The 17,763-nt window shown below is 40.3% G+C and overlaps 4 protein-coding genes across 11 annotated transcripts in view; 2 read left to right on the top strand and 2 right to left on the bottom strand.

Moving 5' to 3' along the window:
- LOC132256779 (SCY1-like protein 2) overlaps nucleotides 1–6,550 on the top strand; it is a 42,901-nt gene extending 36,351 nt beyond the window's left edge. The window contains exons 16-17 of the mRNA XM_059753327.1: nucleotides 938–1,087; nucleotides 4,527–6,550. Coding sequence (XP_059609310.1) covers nucleotides 938–1,087; nucleotides 4,527–4,553 — 177 coding nt within the window. The 3' untranslated portion in view covers nucleotides 4,554–6,550. The remainder of the gene's footprint in view (nucleotides 1–937; nucleotides 1,088–4,526) is intronic.
- An 81-nt stretch (nucleotides 6,551–6,631) lies between these two features.
- On the bottom strand, nucleotides 6,632–17,556 carry LOC132256810 (uncharacterized). 5 transcript variants are annotated; one of them, XM_059753368.1, is made up of 3 exons: nucleotides 17,444–17,556; nucleotides 8,944–9,481; nucleotides 6,632–8,721 (listed from the first exon to the last, which is right to left on the bottom strand). In XM_059753368.1, exons 2-3 carry the CDS (start codon nucleotides 9,442–9,444, stop codon nucleotides 8,518–8,520), a joined length of 705 nt encoding a protein of 234 aa, XP_059609351.1. In that variant the 5' UTR covers nucleotides 9,445–9,481; nucleotides 17,444–17,556; the 3' UTR covers nucleotides 6,632–8,517. The 5 variants fall into 5 exon arrangements, with proteins under 5 accessions (XP_059609351.1, XP_059609353.1, XP_059609355.1 ...); XM_059753370.1 differs by lacking the exon at nucleotides 17,444–17,556 and adding an exon at nucleotides 11,728–12,107; XM_059753372.1 differs by lacking the exon at nucleotides 17,444–17,556 and adding an exon at nucleotides 11,790–12,107.
- Nucleotides 12,581–16,334, top strand: LOC132256712 (peptidoglycan-recognition protein 1-like). 3 transcript variants are annotated; one of them, XM_059753221.1, is made up of 4 exons: nucleotides 12,581–13,479; nucleotides 14,436–14,582; nucleotides 14,765–14,898; nucleotides 15,951–16,334. In XM_059753221.1, exons 1-4 carry the CDS (start codon nucleotides 13,029–13,031, stop codon nucleotides 16,332–16,334), a joined length of 1,116 nt encoding a protein of 371 aa, XP_059609204.1. In that variant the 5' UTR covers nucleotides 12,581–13,028. The 3 variants fall into 3 exon arrangements, with proteins under 3 accessions (XP_059609204.1, XP_059609203.1, XP_059609202.1); XM_059753220.1 differs by having other exon boundaries at nucleotides 14,744–14,898; XM_059753219.1 differs by having other exon boundaries at nucleotides 14,436–14,630; nucleotides 14,744–14,898.
- On the bottom strand, nucleotides 16,256–17,018 carry LOC132256713 (uncharacterized). 2 transcript variants are annotated; one of them, XM_059753223.1, is made up of 3 exons: nucleotides 16,823–17,018; nucleotides 16,420–16,756; nucleotides 16,256–16,364 (listed from the first exon to the last, which is right to left on the bottom strand). In XM_059753223.1, the coding sequence occupies exons 1-3, from the start codon at nucleotides 17,016–17,018 to the stop codon at nucleotides 16,355–16,357; spliced, it is 543 nt and encodes a 180-aa protein (XP_059609206.1). In that variant the 3' UTR covers nucleotides 16,256–16,354. The 2 variants fall into 2 exon arrangements, with proteins under 2 accessions (XP_059609206.1, XP_059609205.1); XM_059753222.1 differs by lacking the exon at nucleotides 16,256–16,364 and having other exon boundaries at nucleotides 16,380–16,756.
- Nucleotides 17,557–17,763: the final 207 nt, after the last annotated feature.

Genomic DNA, 17,763 nt, shown 5'->3' with positions numbered 1-17,763 from the left:
AGTCGAAAGCGGAGCTTTCCATTGTCTTGCGACGTGATTCAGGGCCTGACAGTGGATTTCACGCGGATGGAAAATTCATTTCGAGCGCCTGATAAAACTTTCATATTTCAATCTTTGGCATTTTGCTGTGCGCTGAAATTGAAATAGACACGGGGTGAAGTGTATGTGGCTCCGAAGGAGCGCAAAAGCTGGCAGCTGATACATCGTGCGCATTAATAATTGTTGTATGTCACACAGTCTGAAGAAGGAAAAGCACTGTGGTGTTAAAGCTATTTTGGGGATTGTGTGTTCGATGGTGTTAATTTCTGTTGCCTCCCCCCAAACCCCACCCCCCGTTCATAAATGGTATTTCCACCTCGGCAGAAGAGATGCGATTTCTTGAATTCTATATTCGATGTGTGTGAGTGTTTTCATGGCCTCAATTTATTATTATTGAGAAAAAAAAACGATGAGAGAGAAAAGCGTTCATTGCAAAATGCTACTGAAAAAGCTTCTTTCTTCCTCTCGCAGCTTGCACGGAGCATGATCGTGAGTACAATTTAATTGAAAGACAACAATCACAGGGTTTAAATATGACTTTTATGTTGCTCTTGAGTTGTGCCAACATTACTTTTCATTTATTTGCCCTCTCTGTTCTTCCGTTAACTATGCCTCTCTTGCCTCTTTTTATCCGTATTCCAATTGATTTTACATATACAATTATAACGTTGAGAGAGTTGTTGGCAGAATATCTGTATCTGTTGCAATGGTGCTCCTCATTTTCATGCCATTTCGAACATTCATCCTACATTCTTTGTGGCTCTCATGTTCACAGTCAACAGTAGACAGTGGGTTTGCATAACGAACTCCTTTGTAGCCATATTTGCAGCCGCATTGATTCGATATCTAATTACAATCTCTTCTTCCCAACCCTTCTGCGTGTCCCTCTTCTCAACAGGGCGGATCCATGCCGAACACGTCGAGCAGTGTGCCCTTCCTGCTCTCCTCCAGCATGCAGTCCATCCGCTCGCGGAGACCATCCACCTGCTTGTCGTCCGGGCCGCTGGGCTCTGGATCCGGCCTCCTGCAGCAACTCGGCTCGGGCATGGTAAGGCAACTGACCACTGGTTACGGTTCCGGTGCCGCGAGTCCGGTACAACACGGCCCGTTCAACGGCAACCACAATCGAACGAATTATGTTCGCAAGTGTCCGTCACTCAATATCACATTTACCAATTGATAATCAGCCAATGCATCGCTATTCTCTTGCCGTGTAACGAGCTAACTCTGAACCGGACAAAAGACATAGGCAGATTGCATTTACAAGCGACTTTGAAACATTTTTCTTGAAAGAAGAATAGAGAAAACGAGAGACGAATGAAATTTTAGAGAGAAAAATTGATGAGCGAGAGAAGCTACAAAAGAATATTTTCCTTTAAACAAGTTGAGCCTTTTTGTGATAATTATGTTTGATGAAAGTGTTGTGGCGAGAGAGAATGTTTCGGTTGAGGCGCATTCCCCTGGGCAAAGGTCGACAAACACTGCTTCCCCCCCCAAAAAGCACCCCTTTCTCTGCGATATCTTGAGGATTAACTGTGACATTCCTGTCGACCTCCAGTGAATAATTTACTTGATTCTCCAAGTTGTGAGTAAACTCTACTTGAATTGCCGTAGGGAAAAGAGAGGCTTCTTTGGCCACTCAAATCTCTCATCAGACTTTCTTATCTATCGCAAATGAGAAAGCTTCGATCTCTTGAATTATTCAATCTAAGTGAACCAAAATTTACGCAATTTTTAACTTTTTTCGCTATAAATCTGAATTTCTTCTCTAAAAATTTCCTATTATTTGAAAGAACTCATAAAAAATTATTGAAAATCTATGTTAAATAGTCTCGCCTTTCCCTACATTTCATTCAAAAAGGCAAACTGAAGGTTATTCAAAATTTTCTAAAGAAAGATCAAAATAAGTTTTCGTGTGGAATTTTCGACAGATCGCGTAATGTATTAAAAGATTAGATGACAAAACACGTGCCTTCACATATTAGAAGAAGAATAAAAAAAAATTAGAATAGAACACAAGGATAGAAAGACATGAAGAGTATAATAAGAGAATGAGCACTCGGTGAAATGAATTTGGAATGGTGGGGAAAGGATGAAGTTTAAAGTTCACTTTTTTTCAAAATGATCCTCCCTTTGATGAAGAGGAAATGTAAGTAAAACCCTCCTTTTGAATTTATCTCTATCATCAAAGCCATTATCTGTCCTCATCCTTTGCTCTATCTATAGAGGAAATATTTGCATTTTGCTGCATTTGTGGAAGCATTCAGAGGCGAAATAATGAATTTTCTGCCACTCATTCATTCTCTCTTTCACCCTCTTTTATCGCGCTCACTCTCTCTCGCTTCCGGCTTCTGCTTTTAGTCAAAAACCACTTTTCACTCACTTTCGCATTAATTCTTCTGCAGTACAAAAGGACATGACGAAGTGCAAACAGCGTTGAATAGTGTTTAGATTGCTTTTCCAAACTATCGACCTTCGCCCAGTATTTTGGCCATGCAAGCAAAGCGCGCAATTGAAAGCATCACTTCATCATTAATGCTTCTTCTTCTCTCACCAAGAAATATATTAACTCAACATCACACGAGAACAGAAGGACAATTTCATACATAATTACTTGGAAAAGGCTTTGTTTTCACATTCCTTTCACTGAGAGAAACAAAAAACAGAATAAAAAATTGGATTGACCTTTGAGAGAGAGAAAGATAATAATAATAATAAAAAAACACGAAATTGGTGGAGAATTTTGAGAGAAAGGAAAACTCGATAAACATTGTTGAACATTGTTGAAATAACTATACAGGATTGTTAAAATTGAATGACTGACACATGCTGATCACTTCTTGTACATATTTTAAATTAATTTTAGATTGTACAGAACAGAAATTTGAGCTTCATACCAATTTAGTTGAACGAATTATTTTATCTGAATAATTTTCATGGAATTATTTACTTTTTGTTACCACAATAAAAACCCCCCAAAATTTTACGTCATATCACTATAACTATATATAATGATATATTTTTCAAATTCGTCAAATCACAGAGGCGAAAATGCGACCAGTTGTAGCAAAAAAAGAATCATTATTTTTTGAAAAAAAAAAGTTTTTAGAAACACGCTGATGATTAACTAGAAAAGTAATAGATGAAACACATTTTCACTTATAGAAATGAAAACAGATAAAAGAAATCAATGTATAATTTATTTGTATAATTGGCAGACTTTCTTATAGTCATCGTAGTTCTTATTTTCCATCTTTTATTGGCATAACAATTATTTCTGTAAATGCTCACAAACATATTTTTTTTCAGTCATATTCAACTGGATAAAGTAACTTTTCTTTCACGATTTATTTCTTCTCTCATAAATTGCACGCTTTCTGTCCATATGTCTTTAGTTTTTATTTACTGCATCACACTTTCCTACATGAATTCCCTCTTCATTCATGTCAACAGACATTTCATATTTTGTAGTTTCTGTTCTTTATATTATTTCAAAACTCAAAATTTTAGCAATAAATGCTCAAAAGCTATTATAGAATTCAGAAATCTTGCTCGAAATATATATCACAAATTAGCTTTATTTTCTGAGCAAGAGTTTCACTCTCTTTTCATTTACCAACAAAACAGTAGAGTTAGTGGCGATTCTCGTAGCTTTAATTGGACTAGTGGCAACATTTTGCTTTATTTATAGTTGAAAACGTAGTTTTGTAGTCATATTTTGCTCATTTCTTTATTCAGTCGAAATTATTAGAATTACTTTAGCGGGAGATTTTACCATCTCTTGTCACATGAACAATCAATGCTCAATGAAACTTTACAAAACTCATAACCACAGATTCTTCACAATATTGCGTATTAATAGAAACAGACACAAAAAGAAGCCACGGAAAGATGTTGTCTTACATCGCTGTCAAAAGGATTGAATATCAAGCAGCAATTGAAAAAGAAAATTGGAAATGAGAGCTCTAAAAAGCAGCGTAAAGAAGAAAATACTTACAAGCCCCGCCCACTCGAAAGCTCCGCCTTCTATATTAATTCTAGCGTGATTTATGCTCCATGAAGCAACTCATTAGACCACGCTTATCCACTCCTTCCAGTGTGACACGAAAGAGGATCGAAAAAATTCCCGCTAAAGTAATGAAACTGAAATTATAGACATTATAATCTCTACACAGAAGAAATGACATTCTCATAATCTATTCTCTTTATTTATCTCTTTCTTTCTACGATATTTTTTTTCTTCTAACATCTCTTGTAAAACTCTTTTTCTGTATATAATCTGTAAGCAAAAATTCTTAAATTTACACACTCTAGCTTAGAGGTGAGAACAAGTTAAAAAAAAGAATGCTAGAAATGATGTGCAGAAAATTTTCATATCCAAAAAAAAAAAAAGTTTTCTTTTGGCGCTTGTGCGGCGTTTAAGAAATGAAAATTTTTTGCGTCGCGTCACCTAACCAAGTGATTTTTTTCCTATTTTAATTTTGCAGTACCAGCTGTTCTCCGGTCGAACATAAAATGTTTTCCCACCCCCTTCGTGAACATGTGAACACTCATACGATCACACACTGAGCGCTTATCACGGTTATCACGTGCGTTTGAGATGCCGACGCGCCACAAAAATGCTCTATGTTCTGGTATGGACAGTCGGGGTGTCACTCTGTCTCCCTGACTCGAAATCATTCTATGAATTTAATGCAATCAGCAGCGGAAATGATAACGTACAGCAGAAGTGAAACATAATTTTAGTGTAGTGAAAGAGGAGATAATATGACAACTCTCTGTGTGTTCTGTTGACATTCTCTGGAATTTTTGTCTCTATAGTTTTCCATACTAAATTTTCCCAATATTGCTTGTCACTCATTCGCATAGGAAAGAGATAATGCGAGGAAAATGAAAAAAAAACATGAATGAGGCAATTTCCCAACCCATTTTCCTCCTGCTGCACTCAGGCGAATCATAGTGAAATACAATGTGAATTAAAAAAGTCAAGGGCCAAATGGTGAAGGCATGAGGAAAATATAAAAGTATTCAAGTAAATAAGAAAGGAAGAAATATATGATAAAATCATGAAAATTGACTATTTTTCTCTTCAAACACATAGAAAAGTAAGGCAATAAAGAATAAGAAGCATCCTTCAAAGAGGATTCACAAATTGAAATTTATACACATTGCAGCAAAGAAGAAGTAACACCTCCACTGCAAGATATGCAATACTTGGATTTCTATCTAATCTATATTACTCTAGTCTAGAGCAATAATTATTACACTTTAATTAATCTACTTTTTTCATCCTGCTATCATTTCCTCACACATTCGCCCAGTCGACGTTTTTGCACATGTAAAATCTTCACACGAGCTTCCTTCTCACTCCTTTCAGGAGCAGAAAATCCATTTTTATCAAGAAAAAAAAACCTTATTTTAAGAACATATTCAATTGACAGATTTTAAAGTGTCTTATATGAATTTATATTGCATCGACAGACAAATGAAAATATACTTATTCACCAAGGAAAACATGTGCACAATGGCAACTGGGTCAATTCTTACTCTGTCCTTTTTGCAAAACTCAAACAAGAGCTAGAGAAAGCAGTCTTTTGGAAACGTTTATATCCACGTAAAATTTTGCATTCATAATCACCTGATTTTCCTTATTTATACTTCTCACTCTCTCTCCTGAGTTTCCCTCACCGCTATTTTCTCTGTCTTCTCTTTGGATATGTATTAATCTCAAATTCCATCAACTCTCATTTTTCCTCATTTTGGAGCAAAAGATTTCTCAAAAAAGATCTCACACTCAAATGTGTGAGAAATGTACCAGAATTTCAAGTTATATTTTTGTCCTCAACCAAAAAAAACAAACTGTTTTTTCACCCTTCCTGACAATATTTATCTGTTTTTCATTTATGCAAAATAAACAAAAAAAACTATATTATAAAAGAGAAACTTTACAATTTCGAAGTTCTTCGAGAAATTCTGGTAATTATACAAATACTTAGACAAGAATTACAACATAAACTTTAAAAATTAAAGAAAGAAAGAAAAAAAACCGTGAAAACTCCTTTTGTGAAGAGAAATTTATAATATATTCCATTAAGTGTGCAAACATTTCATAAGAGATAAGATGATATTCCATATATAGAGAGAATATTTCACAGAAATCTATATAATTGTTATAAAGTGTTTAAAAGAAAGATGAATACATATATATATATATATATTTTAGGGTAAAGTGAAGATATAGATTTTTGAAATATGAGGAATATATTGCAAGTTGAAGGGAGTTTTAGCAAACGGGGCCGGATTCCCGTTGATTTTAACCCTCACGCTGGTCGTGATATTTAGATAATTTTCAATTATTCATATCAATTTAAAGGAAAGATATAAAACATAATTTTGTCACATAAAGAAAATTCTTGTTTTTATTAATTATAGCTGCCACTCATCTTAATGAAGAAGTAAAGAGATAGAATGTAATTTGAAAATATTAAGATAAGTAATATTGAAAAAAAAAGTCACAAACTTGTGAATTTATCTTTGAATATTTAAAAAAAAAAATGGATTGGAAAGAGAATAATTCATATAAATTTTATTGTGTGTGTGTATTCATAAATCAAATAATATGTGAACTCTGTCAGCAAAACTCCGGTTTTCAATGACTTCTTAAAAATATTATAAACACAAGAAATAGATGTAACGGACAATGGAAACAATGCTACAAAAGTATTTTGAAATAAACACAGAAATATTTACAAATATACCAAAAGAAGAAGAAGAAAGGATTGTGAGAAGGAAATGTACATTGTATTCACATCAAAAAGGCGTATAAATCAAAAAGGATCTATCTCAATGTTTAAAGAAGAAAAAAAAAACTAATTTATGAATAAAAATTTACAACACAAAAAAACTAAAGTAATGGATAAATCTTAAGAGAAAAAAATCGTAACATTCAATGTCAATTTTTGCGTGAATCAAAGTCTATTTATATGAATGAGAAATAGAACATTTTAAAACTTGTATAGAAAGCATCTCTAACTGACAATCGATTGAATTTTTAAACTAAATATTCTAGAGAAGTGACATCAAATAACTTAAGTATTAATTCACCTTCTAATTGGATACTTCAATATACTTGAAAACCTTTCACACTCAAGAAACTACCGTAGAATTACCAGTAAAACAAATATTCATCTTTTTACACTTTTTACTATTTACATAGGCTTTTAAATTCACTCGATATAACTTTTCATATCACTCAAAATATCTTTTTTCACCTTCTCAAGCGTCACAACCCGTTAAGAAATCGTCCGAGAACATATTCTCAAAGTAATTGTAAAAATTCCCCTGTATTTCGGAGGTTTGTTCAGTGCCATGGCGTCGTAACAGTCAATCAGATTTAGGCCACGCCCATTAGAATGCCCCGCCCAGAAACTCATTCCCATTCCCACAATTCCGCAAGATTTATCCACAAATTGCACAGCTTGGCACTGCGAACTCTCTCAACTCCCAAATCCAGAAGTGTACATTTAGGCAGAAGGATAGGCGATAAGATTTTGTTGTCTGTTGCTCAATGTAAAGTGTGGTAGTGAGATAAGTAACAATGTAATAATCATGCAGTATAATGTTCAAGGAGAGAATAAGTAATCTCTAGGAGTATAATTTTAATTTTAGCGGTTACATTTAGAGGCTCAAGAGCATGTTAACATTAGATAGATAGGAATGCCCAACGACAATCTGAAACGTAGCGCTGCACAATCGGGGCCGAGATCTCACTTGAAATATCAGCCGAGAACTCAGCTGCTGCACGTAGGAATGTAAATAGATATTGTAAATCCACCCCAACTCCCCCCAAATCTTCGTCCCCCCGTCCAGCAGAACCACCTCTCACTTGCTCTCACTCTCTCGTTGTGACTCTGTAGTTCGCGTGTTAGGCGATTAGGAGCGTAAAGCCATTAATGATAAACTTGTATGATATAATGGGTAAAAAAAAACATAGTGAGAATTATACCTCGTTATCTTCACCGACTCTTCTCCGCCACGTGCGGAGATCTTCTCGACTGACTACTCTAGAAATCCATACTGTTAACTGTATAACTTATTCAAGGCGTATTTGTATAATTCAACCTTTCTTACATAAGCTAGCCATTTCTTACACTGTACATTTTTTGGACATAACGTCGTAGTTTGTAGCTAAGTACCAAGAATAACTCCTCTGAGAAAGGGAAACTTACGCGACTTACTAAATATCATTAAACTTATAAGCTAAGGCATCGGGTGGATTCTAAGGAGTGTGTGCGAAAGGGATATTTTTGATGAACAGCAGTAGTGAAGAAGGTCACTTCAAAGTGTTGAACAACAAAGTAAAACTATTCGGTCTCCATTGTTCGATTTTAAGGAAAAAAAAAATTTAATCATTGTAAATTGGATCCAAATATGTAAGAATCTATAATAGTGAATAAGAATAATGAAAATATTACTCTCTCACTTGTCTTTCATTCCCTCCAACACTTCCGGTGGCATCTGAAACAGATTCAGGCTCGAATCCCTCAAATTCAACTCATTCTGCAGAAGATGCTGCGCATCATCGTTACCTTCCGGCTCCAATTGCCTTCTATTCTTCATCAACTCCTGCAGTTGCTTCAGCCTCTCGTTAGACTCTTCCGAGTTCACCTCTTCCATCAATTCCTGCAACAATTCACCCATTCGAAATTGGTTAAATTTATGGAAAAGTTGCATAGAATGAAGACTGCATTAAAAAGTTATGAGTTTTCAGCAAGAAAAATGTTTAACAGATAAAAAGTAACTTCCTATCAAGTTTTTGCCACAATTTCATCTAAATTTTACGCTCTTCAATCATCCTCCGAAGTTAAAGTGATACTTAGAAGCGATAAATTGCTTGCAACTCACATTAAACGCCTCACGGAGGACAATCAGCGAGCTCTCCTCGAGAGCAGAAGCGGGCTGTCCCATGCTGAGATTGTGGAGAAACAGGTAGAGATTCCTCACGTTCAGCGACGTCTGATCTTGCATCTCAGGAAGTGGATAAATCTCATGAATTCCCTTCAGAATGATGGAAAGTTCGAAATTGCTGAGGTTCTTTCCGTTCTCTGCGCTCGCCAGCTTCGCATAAGTGTCCATGGAAGTCAGCAAAGGATCTTTGATAATCTCCGGCAACTTCTCCTGAACATACTTCGACATTTCCGTCACAGCATTTGCCAACTGACTGGAAGTCTTCGTGTCTCTGATGTTCTTCAGGCAATCCTTGGAGCAATTCGAGGACAGCAGGCGAGTGTAAAGCTGCTTCCTCAAGTACTTCGTGTTCAGGATCTCATCGCAGCCCGTCAGAGTCTTTCTGATTCTGTTTTGCCGTGGCTGTTTCATCCTGTACTTCCTCTCCTTCTTGTTCATTTCACAGCCTTTCGCCAATTTCACAGACTTCAGTGCACTGAAAGAAAAAGAAGCGACACTGTAAAGAGTCACAGTATTCAATATGTTGTCAAATTGAACAAAGAAAGACCAATTCTCAAATCAAAGACACATTTGACGGGTGAACTCTGCCTAAAACTAAGCCAATTCCGATGGGATTTGCGTGAAAAACCACCGGGCGCCTCCACTGTGTTTATGTGGAAAGATGGCGCGAAAGAGAAACATTCTGACCTAAAAATAGCCATGAGAAAAATGCGCATCGCGACGTGAACAACTTCCAGAGAGACACGCGAAAGAGACGACACGAGAGCGAGAGTGAGCCATTCAATGCACGAATTGAAGCCACTGCCACAAATTAATTAATTCCACATCGACTGAATGCCTCGGCATATTTTGCAACATGCCTTTTCACTCTTCAGTTGGCCACGTTCGCGCCAATATTGCAGGTCTTTTATCGCGCACACCCACTGCAAATCATCCGGGCGCGACAGTGCCGGGCGCTTGTGTTCATCCCAATCTCCCCAATACCACTGCACGGGCCAAATCGTGAGCAGATTCTCCTCCAGTCGCGTCTCGGCACGTCCAAAGCCGCTCAGACACTCTCGCAGCGCGTCTTGGGCAAACACTGTGTGCGGGGAAATTGAGTGCGCGATACTTGCCGAAACACGTGAAACAGGTATGCAAGAAGTTGGCCAGCTTCCCTGCCCCAGAAAGCCTCCTTGTCGCGACAAAGAGGTCTTATCTCAGTCGAGGAAGACATTCAGCCACGGCGTGAGTGACTCAAAGCGCGCATGAATCGTCAGATCAAGGCGATTTTCACTCCATTCTCTGTGCCGATTAAGAAGCTTGCGCGCTGTGGAAAGATCACATACGTTTTTGTTGTTTTCTCCATCGCCAGTTTTTTTTTCTGCTGCATTCGAAATAAAAGTGATTCTCAGTGGTAGATTATAGCAGGTAATAAACACTAAATCAATCAACAATGCAGTGAGCGAAGCAATATACAAATGCCGGTAGTCAGTGGTGTAGTTTGAATCATCAGTGATAGATTAATTTGTTTCGGAGAGAGGAAAGTGTGCTCAAAGTAATGATTTTCTTAGCTAAAATCACAACTGAATTCATGCCTATCAAACAATGATTTTCATGCCTTTCTCTCTGCTTTTCCTCAATTAAAATTGATCCAAAATCCACATTTCCGCATCCATTAACAATATTTTAAATATAGACCGCAAGAGGCGCTGCTGCTTGAAATTGAGTTCAAATTTGTGCTTTTTCCAACATGTGTGTTAAAACACATGGCAATAAATAGATGGAAAAAAATGCTCTCAAATATTTTGTGCTGAGAACAATTTTACAGTGTACATTTCTGGCAAAGCTTCAGCATAAGAGCGCGATTCTTAGCAGTGCACTTGAGTGACTTGAGCACACAATGCATTTGCCAAAGGGCATCGGCAGATATGGTGTATCAGTGCGTAAAAACTGTCGCACTTCTCACCGTATAACTAGTCTTTGTCTCTGGTGACGCATGAAATTTCTCTGCCAAATATTTGAGCAGTGATTTGGAATCTCGGGCAGGGCGGGCGTGAGTCCAGCAGACAAACCCTTGGTCATCCACAGTGCGACGCGAGTGTCCGTGGGGAGCGATTGCTAACAGTGTGCTCTCCTCCGCAGAGCGACCATGAAGCTGCTGCTGAAGGTACATCGGCGCGAGTCTGACAACAGACGAAGATCTGTTCTGAATTTCAATGCAAATCACACACATCCGACACCCGTGGACACGTCCTCCAAGTACTCTACGAGCTCGTCAGGTGAGACGCTGGGTGTTTTCACGTGAGATTAATTGGCTAATTGATTGCCGTGCCACTTTCAGCCCCCCACAAGTCGCAGCGCCTCCCCTACTCGCTGATTCTGCTCGTGCTGCTGGGCTGCGCCTTCGGCCTCACCTACGTCTTCCACCGGCTGCTGCAGGAGGAGCAGGTGCCGCCGCGCTGACTCCCGAGTGCCATCAATTAGCCAACTTTATCGTGATATTCCCTCGGATATTGGCCCACATAGGAAGTGGCCTCTGTTCGGCGCTCTTCTTTTTCTACCTAAGGTGACCAACTCACCTTCCTTTTACCACTTAAGCTCATTGGCAGGGAGAATAAAGATGTGAAAATACACCTCGTGCGCCTTTGTCCTCATCCCAGTTGAGAGACTGACATGAGTGGATTCTGGACTGTATCAGCGACTCACTCAGGCATCCACATCTAATCAATTTATACTTACTTGTATTTATTTATTTCGCGTGTTTAATTTTGCGAGAGAGGAAAAAAAGTAAACACACTGACCAACGCACACATGCTAGAGAAACTCTGCGTTAACCTGTTGCCCCGCACTGCCAATGTGTGTCCATCAACTATGTAAAATATATACTCATTTGTAATTTCCAGCGAGCTCACTTAACACATGAGTGGAGCTCAGGGCAAACACTGACTGGTTTTCCCACATTCACGACGTCATGATCTCTCATGGATCACCAGTAATACTCTGCGCAACATCGCAGCCACTCTCGATCGACTGTCGACCCGAAGATTTGCAGTGGCATCGAGAAAATAAGATTTCAGCTCATTTAACTATATCAAAAGCATGCATTTTTCCTCAGCATTGTCAACTGCTGAAATCTTTATGGATTGTTTCCAACTTTGCTGCATAAGAATTGTACATATAACTGATAAATGGTCCTATTTTTCTGATTATGACCACACACATATGATTTAGTGACTTGTTGTTAGATTTTCCTTACAATTCTCCTCTGAAGCAATCAGAGAAACTGACTTGAAGCTTGAATATGAACGCACAATCGATAGAGGGACTTTCCCTAACTGAGAAGAGTGCAGCAAATCATTGTAATTCCATGTGGCAAACAATCAAGAAAATGGCACAATAAAACTCTTATCGTCGAGTGTGAGTGATAAGAATCTAAATAAGGATCGGAAGTGCAGGAGAATCACTTGATATCTGAGCTAATTCTGCAATTGAAGTATCCAATGCACCACCCAAAGCCCGCGCCCCACCTGAGTCGCCGGCAGCGAGGAGAGATTGTGGACTCCCACTCCAGGCCTGGCTGAGTCTGTTGGAGTCTCTGAGCTACTCAGTGTATTTGTGTCACTCGCCAAGATTCCTCCGGCGCGCAATTTAGCAAATTCATCCATTTTCCACTGTGACTTTCCCCAATCTAGGACTTTTCCCACAAGATTTGTGCCAAATCCAGTGATTGTGAGAAGGATTCAGTGCAATTCCAGGAAGAATTTCAAGCTGAGAGAAGTGTTCATGACGACCCAACCTTGGAAAACAGTGACGAATTATTGACTCTTTTTGCTTCTTCTGAGTGCCACACAAAATCCGCGTAACCGGAAAAGAGTCGCGACAAAGTGTGTGACAGAAAAATAGTGTTTTATGTGACAAGAGAGCAATTCTCATCTCTCGCGCGCCAGAAGATTGAGTGCAATTGAGATTCCTTATCAGCTTGATTATGCTCAGTCAATGTCCCCGCGCCATCGCGTCCAGGCACTGAGAATGCGAAGAGGATGCTCGTCACGGAGATGCCGCCCAACAGCGCCCGAGAGCAAGGCCACCTGACCGCCGACGATGCCAAGCCCAACATCACCATCGAGTCGCTGTCCGAGAGCGACGCCTCCAGCGTGGCGTCGGACAGCAGCGACGAGTACAGCGAGGCGACGGACAACCCCAAGCTCGGCGGCCGCGCGCGCTCGTACGCGCTGGGCGCCATGAGCCAGGTGGACAGGATAGGCGCCAACGGGGTCCTAGTCATCGACGACGAGCTGCAGGTGCAGAAGAGCGACCGGCCGCCCGCGATCGAGTCCGTGGCGGTGTCCAACTCCTCGGACATCACATTCGGCAACAAGACCTTCATCAACGGGCCCGTGACCATCAAGCAGTTCATCAAAGAGAGCCAACCGCAGTCGCCGCAAGGACAGGACAATCCCGCCTTCGAGGGCAGCAGCAGATCGCTTGACGGTGAGTTGTGCCAGCAAATTTCCCATGATTGTCGATGATTGCAAGCGATTCTCGGAACAGAGATTTCACGGTTGTACTGATAATGTCCATATTGCCGTGGGTAAAGTGCATTCATTTCCGCCTCAGTCTCAAATTAAATATCTTATCAAGCAGGAAGTGCGCATCGAGAAAGAACTTTCATTATTTTCTGCAGATAATCTGAACACTTTCGAGTCTCTTCAATTGGAAGACACTAATTAAAAGGCCTTTCCCAAGAATTCATGTAAATAGGAAATATTGCCAGTGATTTGCTAGACATTTTATTTCAACTTATTGTTGCGTCATTAATCACATTGAGAACAATTAAACATCGTAACAATCTTTTCTCTTGTTAATGACATAAATTGTCGTAAGAGAAGCAAAATTCTAAGCGAAAAAAAAGTCTAACAAAAGAAATTAAACTATTCAACTCGCTGATTAAATTGTACCACTCGAATATGATTCACTCTCTTATGAATTGCTGATTGAAAAGCATTAATTCAATCGCATTCGCGAGTATTTAGGCAACAAAAAAAGCTTTTAGCTTTCCCAGAATTAGAGTGAAATGAATTAAAATAGTCACAATGCACGGAATAAAGTTCACAAATTAAATAAAATTAGTTCTGACGATACAATTTGCGCACTTTTCCCTTAAATCTCCTAAAACCACCATTTTCGCGGTCTGAAGAATTTCAACACTTAAACACCCAAAAATTCACATAAACTAGAGAGCAATTATCTAAAATTATCTGTAGTTTGACGAGTTTGACTTTTTCCACTCACAGTTTCATGAGTAAATAACGTGAAAACATCTGTTTTTGCATGATTAATCATACAAAATGAATTGAGCTCAGCTCGGCAAAAATATTTGCCAAACCTGCCCAAATTCCTAAGCATCAGAAAATGTCACTGACTTATTGATTGGGCGTCTTTTGCAGCCAGCAACACGCCTGATGACTTCACGTACAAGAAGATCTTGAGATACCGAACGTGGATTCTCCTGGGAGCGACGCTCATCTTCGCTCTGGTGGGAATCGTGTGCCTGACAGTGTTCTTCGCCACGGCCGAGGATCCGCCAAAACAAGGTGATGGAGATGATTCTCGGAAGAATATCCCAATACCGTCCACAATAGGTATCATCATGCGCGCCACTCACGCACACAGAAATCTTTACTTTCCCTCTGCACAACTTCCTTTGGCACACACTTAAGTCCTCGCGATGGTTAATGCTGGACTGTGTTTCTAGGGAACGATTTGCTGCCTCCAGGCAATGAGACGCTGAGACTCGTGTCACGCAGCGAATGGATCGCTCAGCCGCCAAATGAAGAAGGCGTCGATCTCACGCTGCCCACGAACCGCGTGATCATCGCTCACACAGCCACTGAAGATTGCACTTCTCAGGTCAGTTTGATTCGTTTGATTCGATTCGTTCAAGAGACGCTCAATTTTGCCACTTATATTCAAAGCAACTCTATATGAAAAAGTCGTCAGCAATTCACTGATAAACTGTAAAATGCGATAATGCAAATATTCACAGTGATTTACAATTGACTAAGTGTTTGTTTAACCTTCTCAAAATCATTTAATGCATTAATTCCACACATTAATAGATGGCAAATTTGTGTTGTAACATCAATTTGTGGCATAGAATTTCAGAAAATGATGTTAGAAATATGAATTTCTTGTACAAAACGCTTTGAAAAGAAGGTATTTTCTCCGTGTTAGCAAAATATGTTGTTTCTGGCTAATCGATGAACTTGCGAATACAGCGTGTATTTTGTTCTTGAAAAGAAAGGCGCATCAATATTTGTGTAGAGTCTGTAATAAAGACTGGCGCAACTGGGAAAAGCAAAACTCACGTACATTGAAGAACAATAAAAGTCTCCTGCTTTTTTTTCTCATTCAGAAGCGAACAGAGTGAATGACTAAAGCATGAGTAATGCAGTGAATGATGATAAAAATCAATTCCAAACACCGCCAAGGCTTTAAATAGTATAAATTCTAATTCCAACAATAACTATCTCCAATTATGAGAAATGTTTTAATCATCCTAACAAGTGAAAATTCATTAGGAAAACTATGCAAGAAGTGATAATCAACAGAAATCCATGTGAATCACTCTCAATTTCTCGGGAATTCTTGAAAATACTTAAGTAAATAAATAATGGCATGGAAATTTTGATAAAGGCGCACTCAAAGAAATTTCGCCACAATAAAAATGTAAAAGAAAAAAAGAAAACATGATAAGAGAACGAGCTCTCGGCAAAAGAAAACCCGCAACAACATGCTAAATATTTAAAGTGCGAAGAGAGGCAAATTCGGGTCGAGATTTCTGGATGATGATTTTATTATGAATGCCCAGATAAAGTATCACAAAAATTTCGGGCATTTTGCCCTCGTCTTGATTATTTGCTGGCGATCGGAAGCTCTGAACTTGTGCTCTTGGCTTGCAGGCAAGCTGCGTCTATCGCGTGCGCTTCATCCAGACGTTCCACATGGAGTCACGCGGCTGGGATGACATCGGCTACAATTTCCTGGTGGGCGGCGACGGCTCGGCGTACGAGGGACGCGGCTGGGACAAGGTGGGCGCACACACGAAGGGCTTCAACGTGGACAGCATCTGCATCGCCTTCATCGGGACCTTCGTGAAGGTCACGCCGCCGGAGCGGCAGCTGGTGGCCGCCCAGAAGGTGATCGAGTGGGGCGTGCGGACGGGCAAGCTGAGCAAGGACTACAAACTGTTCGGCCACCGGCAGCTCATCCCCACCGAGAGCCCGGGCGCCGCTCTCTACCAAATCATCAAGACATGGCCCCACTGGTCCGAGGACCCCTCATGACTCGCTGGCACTGTGCAACGTCATCCTAGGCTGTAGAGATCGCGGCTAGGCAGTAAATGCACTCTCCCGATCACTCCTTTCGTACCTCTTCTCCTCCATCATTCGCGCAGTCACGTCGTCCGGCAGCCAGCTTACAGCCTCAGTCAGCACCTCGAACTCCTCCCTCAGACGGTGCTGCTCCTGCAGGAAGTCCTTCACCAGGTCCACAAACTCCGTCTGCTCAACAGCAAACTTCTCCGGATTCAGCACATCCACGAGCTCTTTCGCGTTCTGCTGCGCGGTCCGATTGTTCAGATCCAGGTCGATGGCTTTCAGGGCTTTCACCATCTCACTCGCCAGACGATTCCACTCCTTTTTCTCCGCTCTGACCAGCTTCATGTAATTTTCGTCCCTCGAATTCAGGGAGCCGCCGTTCACAACATCTGCAAAGCATCAGCATTCTCTCACTGAATCTCAGCAAATACACCAATATTTCCACCACAACTCACCGTTCAGCAGTGTGAAGAGACTCCGTCTGCGTTTCTCTCCCGGCGCAGCGGATTTTTCAGCACTTTCCACCTGATTTTCCATGGTTTTCCAACGGTCCTCTGAGCGACGCGATTTCAAGCAAAACTTTTGACAGCGCACAAGCTTCGCGAAAATACCTTCTGGCGCTGCAATCGCCCAAATTCCCCATAAAAACATTTCCTTCGTCTGACATGTCCATCGATACCCGAAAGAGTTCTGTAATTCCTCTTCAATTTCATATTGATTTGGTGTTAATTTCACACAAAATCGATTCTGAGTGATACATTGCAGATATAGCGGAAGCTGTAGAAGCACATATTTGACAATTTCACGGAAAGATGAGAGACAACGAAGCAGAATATTCGAAAAATTCAATCGACAGTCCGTCCGAATGTCCGTAGATTGCCTTACTGGGATCATCGGATTGTAAACATACGCGCGCGCGCCGTGTAATTTTTACACCTTTTGTCAGCTGTTCGTGGCAATTTCACGCGATCCGCGGTCTTGTGTCTTTCCACGGGAGTGGGGCTTTTCGGGCGGCGAAGATGCCACCTGAGACAAGGTCAATGGCCACACCAATAGATCTGAAAAGGTCAACTCACCACTGATCTCCAGAAAGTCGCGTAAAAACGCCACGGAATTGGTGTCACGGCAGTTCCGTTGTTTTCCAGCGTCGCGCTTGTTTTTCCGCCTCTCATGCACACAATCGCAGCATATTGTGCTATCAAGCGGAGATAAGAAGTGAAAAACTCTTCTATTCTCGCGTAGTTTGTGAACAACAGTCGAAAGTGAATCGTCACCGGAATTAGACGCGTCCGCCACACAAATCACAAACAGCGCGCGCTTATCACAGGCAGAGAAGCGAGAAGTTCCACGATTAGCTGAGACGAGTGAATTCCGCGAAAAGTTGTTGATATTTGCG

This window comes from Phlebotomus argentipes, unplaced genomic scaffold, assembly GCF_947086385.1.
Source record: "Phlebotomus argentipes unplaced genomic scaffold, Phlebotomus argentipes genome assembly contig_17, whole genome shotgun sequence".
In the NCBI taxonomy this organism is placed as follows: domain Eukaryota; kingdom Metazoa; phylum Arthropoda; class Insecta; order Diptera; family Psychodidae; genus Phlebotomus; species Phlebotomus argentipes.
Note: the sequence above shows the minus strand (reverse complement) of the source record. Positions and strands in the feature narration are given on the sequence as shown.

Coding starts and splice junctions, on each gene's coding strand:
- LOC132256810 (XM_059753368.1), bottom strand. CDS start 9,444: ATGAACAAGAAGGAGAGGAAGTACAGGATGAAACAGCCACGGCAAAAC. Junction 8,722..8,943: donor TCCTCCGTGAGGCGTTTAAT/GTGAGTTGCAAG, acceptor GAATTGTTGCAG/GAATTGATGGAAGAGGTGAA.
- LOC132256712 (XM_059753219.1), top strand. CDS start 13,029: ATGCTCGTCACGGAGATGCCGCCCAACAGCGCCCGAGAGCAAGGCCAC. Junction 13,480..14,435: donor CAGCAGCAGATCGCTTGACG/GTGAGTTGTGCC, acceptor CGTCTTTTGCAG/CCAGCAACACGCCTGATGAC. Junction 14,899..15,950: donor CTGAAGATTGCACTTCTCAG/GTCAGTTTGATT, acceptor CTTGGCTTGCAG/GCAAGCTGCGTCTATCGCGT.
- LOC132256713 (XM_059753222.1), bottom strand. CDS start 17,018: ATGTTTTTATGGGGAATTTGGGCGATTGCAGCGCCAGAAGGTATTTTC. Junction 16,757..16,822: donor TCTCTTCACACTGCTGAACG/GTGAGTTGTGGT, acceptor GATGCTTTGCAG/ATGTTGTGAACGGCGGCTCC.